General features: G+C 41.4%; 1 protein-coding gene across 1 annotated transcript; it reads right to left on the bottom strand.

Annotated features, from left to right (window-relative positions):
• Positions 1 to 5,698: 5,698 nt before the first annotated feature.
• Positions 5,699 to 8,333, bottom strand: LOC136132635 (disintegrin and metalloproteinase domain-containing protein 1a-like). Its single transcript, XM_065889520.1, has one exon. The coding sequence runs from the start codon at positions 8,234 to 8,236 to the stop codon at positions 5,699 to 5,701; it is 2,538 nt and encodes an 845-aa protein (XP_065745592.1). The 5' UTR covers positions 8,237 to 8,333.
• Positions 8,334 to 9,191: the final 858 nt, after the last annotated feature.

Here is a 9,191-nt window from a genome sequence, read left to right as displayed (position 1 = left end):
TTGTTATAACTTGTGGAGATTAAGAGGATGTAGGATGGGCAGGAAATACCCTATAAAGGCCTAATTTGTTAATATGATATGCAACAAAGGAAAACAATAGTAACCTGGACAAATATTTATTGACTTTATTTTGTTCTGAGCAGAAGTCTAAAAGTTTTACATATTAGTAATCCACACGATAACACTGCAGGGTATTTATGATTTATCCAGTTTTATGGTTGAAAAAAACTGATGTTCATAGGGTAAAATTAAGTTATCCAAACTCACTGCTAAGAAAGATGAGTAGAGATTCAAAGCTAAATCACTGTGACTTCAAAACCCAAATGATTTAGCCAACCTCTCAAAATAGCCCTAGAGTTGGCCAGTGGTATAGGAAGTGGTATGCCTGGATTAGAAGTTTAGATTCCATCTTAGTGAGTGCATTGAAGGAGCAGAAGGCCCCAAAGCCCAATGTACTATTCCTAAACCCTTAATGAGGTGTCTGGGAAAATTTGTTAATTTTTTTTTCATAGAGAGATGTCCTCTGAAACTACCTCTGCAAGGCCTTAAAGGAGAGGGGCAGGCTCCCATAAATCACCTCAGCCTTATCCCCTGCTAGCAATAATGAATTCTAGCTGTGGAGTTAATGCCTCTCAGAACCAGCACAACACAAGCAGCCAAAGCTTGAGTTAACTCAAGGTAACAGGATTGCTTGAAGCATGATACTGGGAGGTGCTTCTCACCTGGTCTTAGTTTCCTGAACATGTCTGTCAGTCATCCTGAGAGTAGAATTCTGCCAAGAGGAGTGGTGGAGAAGAGAAAGGAATAACAGGAAGATAGCATAGTTGGAGAATAGGGCCCAGAAGAAAATCCTAGATGTACTATATTCAGATTTGTGTATTTAGAAGTATTTTGTTGGCAGTATTATTTGTAGAGGCTAAAAACAAAACCATGGAAACAAAATTCATGGCCAACTATTGAAAATGGTTGAATTAACTGTAGAAGATACTTAACAAAATACCATGGAATACTATGCAGTCATGAAAAGAAATGATTTAGAAATATAGGATGACTTGCTGAGCTTGCCACTATGCAGAGAAAAGCAAGATTCAAAGGAATATAAATAATGTGAGCTCAATTTTAAAAGATTACCCCTAAAACACACACACACACTATATATATATATATATATATGTATATATACTTACATGACTATGGAAAAGGATATGGAAAGTTGTACACTAAGTTAGCAGTGATTTTCAAGAACAAAGTGAGAGCTGCAGCCAGTGAAGGGGGTAAAAAGAGGAGATGATCATGAAATAAATTAAGATAGCATCTTCTTAAAGGGAGGGAGTCCAAAATAAATGGAGCATGTAGGATAGGATCCCATTTTTAAAAAGTATTTGGGTCTTGGCTTTCTGAAAATAACAGGGATTACAATTCAGAAAACAGGAGATAATGGATGTGTGACATCAATGCATCAAAACTCAAGAGGCAGCAGTCTTCCAGAGGGCAGTACCTTCCAGCCTCTTGTGCCTCGGTCCTTTACCTGGACCCTCTTAAACAGACCCTAGGTCCCCAACTTCCAACTTTTCTCTCAACAAAATCCTTCCTTCTCAGTGATCAACATTACAATGAGCTCCATAAGGATGTAATTTTGCCTACACTGAAGACAGCTCATCTTTAAGTTTAGTCGAGCTGTATAAATCATGTCTCAACCACTCTAGTGAGGAATAGGCCTTGAGTTTTATCTTAAAATTTCACTGAAAGGTTCTCCCACAAGTAAATGCAGATTTTGCCTTTGACTCTGATTAAGCAAAAACTACTGAGAATTTGAAATGTCTGTAATTATAGTTCATTATGCTACAGGTTTCAAAGACACAAAATCTATCTCATAGGTAAGGTCATAGTCAAAGTATTTAGCTCCCCCCACCAATCAGCATCTGGAATTATAAGGATTTTCCATAACAGAACATAAGGTGGTGGAGTGTGCATATTTCTGGGGGGAGGGTTACGAAAGATTCATCTCCTCATTCCAGAGTAATCACCTGGAGCCATGACATATATTATGGAGTGTGATAACGGAGCTTAAATATTTTGACAGCTTTATGTATAGAAGCAGGTGAAAAATTATTTTAAAGTTGTTCATCATTTTCGTTGCTAGAGGAAGATAGCCTTTTTTTTTTTAATTGGAGTAAAATTGCTTTACAATGTTGTGTTAGTTTCTGCTGTACAGTGAAGTGAATCAGCTATATATATACCTATATCCCTTCCCTCTTGCACCTCCCTCCCACTCTGCCATCCCACCCATCTAGGTCGTCACAGCTCACCAAGCTGAGCTCCCTGTGCTATACAGCAGGTTCCCACTAGCTATCTATTTTACACATGGTAGTGTATTTATGTAAAACCTAATTTCCTAATTCGTCCCACCCTCGCCTTACCCCCCTGTGTCCACATGTCCATTCTCTACGTCTGCAACTCTATTCCTGACCTACAGATAGGTTCATCTGTACCATTTTTCGAGATTCCACATATATGCGTTAATTTACAATATTTGTTTTTCTCTTTCTGCCTTACTTCACTCTGTATGACAGACTCTAGGTCCATCCACATCTCTGCAAATGACCCAGTTTCGTTCCTTTTTACAGCTGAGTAATATTCCATTGTATATATGTACCACATCTTCTTTATCCATTCATCTAACGTTGTACATTTAGGTTGTGTAATAATGGAGCTTAAATATTTTGACAGCTTTATGTATAGAAGCAGGTGAAAATTATTTTAAAGTTGTTCAGCATTTTCATTGGTGGAGAAAGATTGCCTTTGTTTTTTGTTTTGTTTTTTTTAAGAGACTACTTCAGTGAGATTTTGGTCCACACCCACCCCAAATGATGAATTCTACTCAAGAATGAAATTTGAGCCCATTGCTAACATTATGCTCAGTGGTGAAAAAGCTGAAAGCTTTTCCTCTAAGATCAGTAACAGCACAAGGATGCCCACTTTCACCACTTTTATTCAACATAGTATTAAAAGTCATAGGCAGAGCAGTTAGGCAAGAAAAAGGAATAAAAGCATCCAAATCAAAAAGGAAGATGTGGGCTTCCCTGGTGGCGCAGTGGTTGGGAGTCTGCTTGCTGATGCGGGGGATGCGGGTTCGTGCCCCGGTCTGGGGGGATCCCTCATGCCGCGGGGCGGCTGGGCCTGTGAGCCATGGCTGCTGAGCCTGCACGTCTGGAGCCTGTGCTCCGCAACAGGAGGGGCCACAGCAGTGGGAGGCCCGCGTACCAAAAAAAAAAAAAAAAAAAAAAAGAAAAAGGAAGAAGTAAAACTGTCACTACTTGCAGATGACATGTTATATATAAAAAGCCCTAAAGACTCAACCAAAATACTGTTAGAACTATAATAAATGAATTCAGCGGGAGAGGCCACAACGGTGAGAGGCCCACGTACTGCAAAAAAAAAAAATGTCCATAATACCCAAAGCAATCTGTAGACTCAGTGCAATCACTATCAAAATTCCAATGACATTTACCACATAAATAGAACAAATAATCCTAAAATTTGTTTGGAACTATGAAAGACCCCAGATAGCCAAAGCAGTCTTGATAAAAAAGAACAAAGCTGGAAGCATAATGCTTCCTGATTTCAAACTATATTACAAAGCTATAGTAATCAAAACACTATGGTATTGGCATAAAAACAGACACATAGATCAATGGAACAGAATAGAAAGCTCAGAAATAAACTCATACATATATAGTCAATTAATTTACAACAAAAAAGCCAAGAATATACAATGAGGAAAGAACAGTCTCTTCAATAAAGGGGAAAACTGAACAACCACATGCATAAAATGAAAGTGCATCACTATCTTATACCATATACAAAAATTAACTCAAGATGGGTTAAAGATGTGAAAATAAGATCTGAAACCATAAAACTCCTAGGAAAAAAACATAGGCAGTAAGCTCTTTGACACTGGCCTTGACAATGGCTTTTTGGATTTGACACCAAAAGCCAAGGCAACAAATGCAAAAACAAGTAGAACTAGGGACTTCCCTGTTGATCCAGTGGTTAAGACTCCATGCTCCTAATGCAGGGGGCCTGGGTTCGATCCCTGGTCAGGGAACTAGATCCTACATGCCGCAACTAAAAGCCTGCGTGCTGCAACTAAAGATCCTGCGTGCCTCAAGGAAGATCCCTCACGTGGCAATGAACATCCTGCATGCTGCAACTAAGACACGGAGCAGCCAAATAAATAAATATTTTAAAAGGAAAGAAAAAACAAGTGGAACTACATCAAACTAAAAGGCTTCTTTCTGCACAGCAAAGGAAATCATCAACAAAATGAAGTCAACCTATCGAATGGGAAAAAATATTTGCAAATCATATATCTGATATGGGGTTAATATCCAAATATAAAAAGAACTTATACAACTCAATATCAAAAAGAAAAAAGTCAAATTTAAAAATGGACAGAGAATCTGAATAGACATTTTCCCAAAGAAGACATAAAGATGGCCAACAGGTCCATGAAAAGGTGCTCAACATCACTAATCACCTGGGCAATTAAGGGCATGTCAGTTGTCTTCCTGCTCACTTTTTTTTACTAAAGGAACAGGCTCACGAGGCAGTGGCGAATGTAGATTCAGTCATACCTGGGGCCGTATGCAGGTTCCACCCCTTATCAACTCTAGAGCAAAAGTCTTTGGTCTCTGTTTCTTCATGTACAAGATGGAGGTCTCATAGGGTGGATGGGAGGATTAATTTAAGACAACAAATGTAAAGTAGCACAGTGTCTTGCACAGAATGCATAATGTTATATTGTATGTGCTCTCTTTACAGACAATTGACTACCCTCCAAAGCTCTGTTCCTTTGGACTGTCAGTCAACAATATGTTAACTTAAAAAGGAAATGAGAAATAAATATAATAAGTGAAGTCGAAAAACAGAAAAGAAGGAACGATTAATACTTTCAATTGAACTCTGCACTAGACAAGGTTGTCTCTTGCCTAAGTTGCTCCCCTTCCCCCATGCACCCAGACCCAGGGTGATCGGACAACCCTGGATCAGATGTAGCCCCTTCCAAGAGAGCCCCAAAATAAAGAAGCCTCAAGGACTAGGCTGTATGGAGTCTGAAGCGATGCTTCATCTTAAAATAGCTTTTTATTTATTTTAAATTACCTTTTATTCGTGAATAGCAACTTTTGGAGCAAATTAGATTACTCAACAGATAACATTTTTAAGATAATGTGTTATGAGTGGGATTAATGACCCTGTGATAGTCATAGGTAGAGATAATACTGTGTATCAAACAATGTAGATGGAAGATGGTAGGCCCTGAAAAGTAATTTCAGATCAGAAATTGGCCCAAATGAAAGATGATATTGATAGGTATGATTCATGAGAAGAGCTTAAATAAAATTGTTTCATGAAATGGGAAAAAAGCAAAAAATTGAATATTTTATGAGTTCATATATGAACATATAACCAAATTACTAAAATGAATACTGAAAGCAGGGGCGTCTCTGTTCCCATGTTAGTATGTTTCTGTAGACTATATATCCTGTTCAGAGCTACAGAAGCCATCAATTCTCACTTCACCTTTGCTTCTCTGAGCCCCTCTTTCCCACTCAGTGCTTGAGATATTCGATATTTTTGGATTCTTCCACCAATACACTTCTGCCTTTGGTTATCCTTTTCCTTTACCTGCTACCTCTTATGGTGCTGGCTCTCCTGTTGGTGGGGCTTCCGGCGGCAGCAGCATTGCCTCCAGCGGGGGGGGAGCCTCCAGCAGCGGCAAGGGGGCCTCCTCCGGTGGGGGGGCCTCCTCTTCCTGGTCCTTCTCTTCTGACTCCTCCTCCTGTAGCCCCACTGGTAGAAACTTCGTTAAGAATCCCTCACTAGTGGTTTCCTCTGAACTTTCCTCCAAGGTATGCCCTAGGGTCTCTACTGACTCATTTACAGCCCTGAGGGTAATGTAAAATATTAAAACTAACAACAATATTAAAAGAAATGAAGGGAGTATGAAAATTAGCTTGCCAACATTTCTAAACTGAATGCTACGATGAAAAGAACCACCACCTAGACCTACACTTTGAATTTCAGTTGGTTTGCCAGGTGGACCACTGTCTACACTACCACCATCTCCTGGATCTCTGCAGTCAGGGGGAGCATAGCCAGCCTCACAATGGCAGTGCCTAAAATTGTTGCAAACTCCTTTACCATTACACATTTCTGCTGGTTTGCAGTCATACTTTAGCACAGCATAATCAGTACAAGAGTAATTTACACAGACTTTGTTTGGAGCACAAAGAGTGCCAGTGTGTACATCTCCATCATCAGGGATATCAGTAGTGTTATAGGCATCCATGCTCCAGCACCAGTCATCTTCATGAGCGACCTGGATCAGTGTATGATTTGGTTTGATTTGTGGTACCTGTCTAACATTTGTACATATAAGTTTCCCACAAAATATATTATCATCTACACACTTCAAATATCTTAACCTAGGTGAGTTGGTAATACCACAGTTTCCAAACCGGTCCCCTCTTCTGTTCATTGAAATGTAACAGTTTTCTGGGGCAGACCTTGCAGAGAACCCATATATATCCATGCACTGATTATCAGGGTTCTTACAGCGACCTCCAGCGCAATAGTGAATTCTGTCACACACTGTACCATCTATCTTATAGCTGTCTATGGGGCATTCTCCAGAGGAACCATCACAATACTCTGGGAGGTCACACTCCCCCAAGGCAGGACGGCACATGAATCCCTTATATTTCAGTTGGCATTTAACGCAGCAGAGTCCATCACCACACTCTGCATTCTCCTTCAGCCTACATGTTTGGTCACAGCATGGGTGATTGTCACAGTCAGAACCACAGTCACACTGCTCCCCCTCTTCTACAACACCATTTCCACAGCGGGAATCCCTCCGTACGCGGCCTTTGGGCCCAGGCTTGTTAAATAGGCAGGCCCCTTTGTGTTCCCAGAGGAACTGGTAGAAAAAGTCAGAGCTGCAGTTGCTGAAGCCACTTTCTTTAGTGATATTTTCACGCATGAGGCCAAAGGGTTTATCTTTACAAACGCAGGCCGAATGGTCATGCGGAATACCCAAGTTGTGCCCAAGCTCATGGACCATGAGCGCTGCAAACAGGAGGACATCCTCATGGTGGAAGGATTCAACGGCTGCTGCAAAACCACTTGAACAGGCACCGCTGAGAAATGCCTGCCCTGTATCCCCTTTAGGATGGTGTCCAACGATCATGTGGGCAACATCATGCTTCACGCGATGGAAGAGCCTCTCTTGTCTCCAGCTATTGAAATGCCTGAGTGCAACTTGCAGGTCCACTGGGACCTGTATGAGGTCCCCCTCGGTCCAGATCTCCATTCCAGCCAGCACCACCTCTGTGTTTATTCCCCTAGTGAAGCTGTTGGCCAGAGCAATGATGTCCATTACTCTCTGGACTGTCTCATTGACGTCACTGCCCCACATTTGGAACCGCAGGTTGTCGACCACGACAAACATCTCCACATATTTGGTATGTGACCACAAGTAGGATGGCACCTGCTGACTGCGAGGCTTGCTGCTCTCCTGTTGCCGGCTGGTGAATGCCACTTGGCTGTCATTGGAAGTGACACTACAAGAGACTAGAGCTTCATGGGCCATGGTGTACAACACATGTTCAAACCGTTTTGAAGAGTGAATGGGCTCAATGCCATAGGATTTTGCCTCCTTAATCAGGACGCCTCTGAGGCCTGAACAGGTGTTGACAGAAACAAAAGAACCTGGGACTCCTTCTATGTAGCCTTCATAATGACAGTCATGTGAGATGAAAGGCATTTCTTGCCCCAGGATGCCATTGTGGTAGCTGAAGACTGGAAAGTTATTCACAAAATAGTCTCTCTTCACCTTCAGGTGAATCAGCTGTTTCTGGCCCTGCATAAATAGCACATAGGAGAGCTTTTCCACTTGGTCTTCCCTTCCTTCCACTGTCAGACTCTTGGGGGTGACTGTTTCATAGGAAGAGTAATATACTGATCCCAGGTCACAGTACAAGCTTGGCAGAGAAATCACCAACAGCAACACAATCCTCAAACTGAAACATGAAGATCCTGGCACTGGCCCCAGCCTCAAATCCCTCTTCTGCTGAGCCCAAGTCTGAAACTTTATCTTACCCTCCTTCAGGGCCACTTGGTTTTTCCGTAGAGAAGGCAGTATAGAGGCAGAGTGTGTCACAGACGCTGCCATGTTAAATCAGTTGATGATGCAGGGCCTATGTCCAGCAGCAGCAGCTTTCCCTGACACGCAGACCCTCTGTCACAGGTATTCACTTCAGATCTATGCTGGCTCCCTTATGGGTGGGTACTGCCCAACTCAGTCTTACAGACCTTGGGGCTGTGTTTCTGTTCTTGCTTTTCTCTCGGCCTTCAGTGGTTTCCTTACTATATGACTTCCTTCCAACAGCAATGGTTTTAATGCTCCTTGGCTAAGTTCCCTTTACGCTTACACAGAGATATACCAAGTAGAAGGCCTGTAATGATTCAGCCAGGACTGTTACTCAGGTAAATTATCCTTATCCTCAGCCCAGGGCCACACTACTCCTGATATCCGTTAATCTGCGCATTCTTTGAAACCCAACATTCTGGCAGGAGGTCAGGGGGGAGGGGATGGGGATTCTTCGGGATCTCAGAGCAGGACGAAGCTCTCTGTTGCCCATTACCTCTTTTCCTCATTTCTGTAGTATTGAGGGTACTGTTTTTCAGTCCAGCCCTCCTTTGTCAGGGTCTGGTTTTTCTCCTTTAATTCAAGAAAACTTGTATGTGGATGCACAAATTCTCCCTCATTAACTTTTGTTCATAACAGATGAGTTTAGCCACTTTGTGTCTGCATATATACATAATTTTCCTCTAATAAGTTTTCCTAATGCACAAACGTACTAAGTGTTAAATGAAAGGAGTTCAGTTTCACTACGGAGACTTACAAGTGACTAAGATCAAAGTTCAGTTCCTCCCAACATAAAAACAAAGTCTGGAATAAAACTAAACTCTGATTAACCAGGTATCTAGTTACCATTTCATCAAGAAAATAAAAATGGACTGTATAAGAGCTTTTTAAAGACTTCTTGAACTGTAATGTCTATGGAAGTCCTTGGATTTGATTTTGATGTTGATCTCCTGGTGTATTTAGCAGTATAAATTTAAAA

The sequence above is a fragment of the Phocoena phocoena genome, chromosome 13 (assembly GCF_963924675.1).
Source record: "Phocoena phocoena chromosome 13, mPhoPho1.1, whole genome shotgun sequence".
Taxonomy (NCBI): Eukaryota; Metazoa; Chordata; class Mammalia; order Artiodactyla; family Phocoenidae; genus Phocoena; species Phocoena phocoena.
The sequence above is the reverse complement of the archived record's forward strand: the minus strand, read 5'-3'. Positions and strand labels throughout refer to the sequence as shown.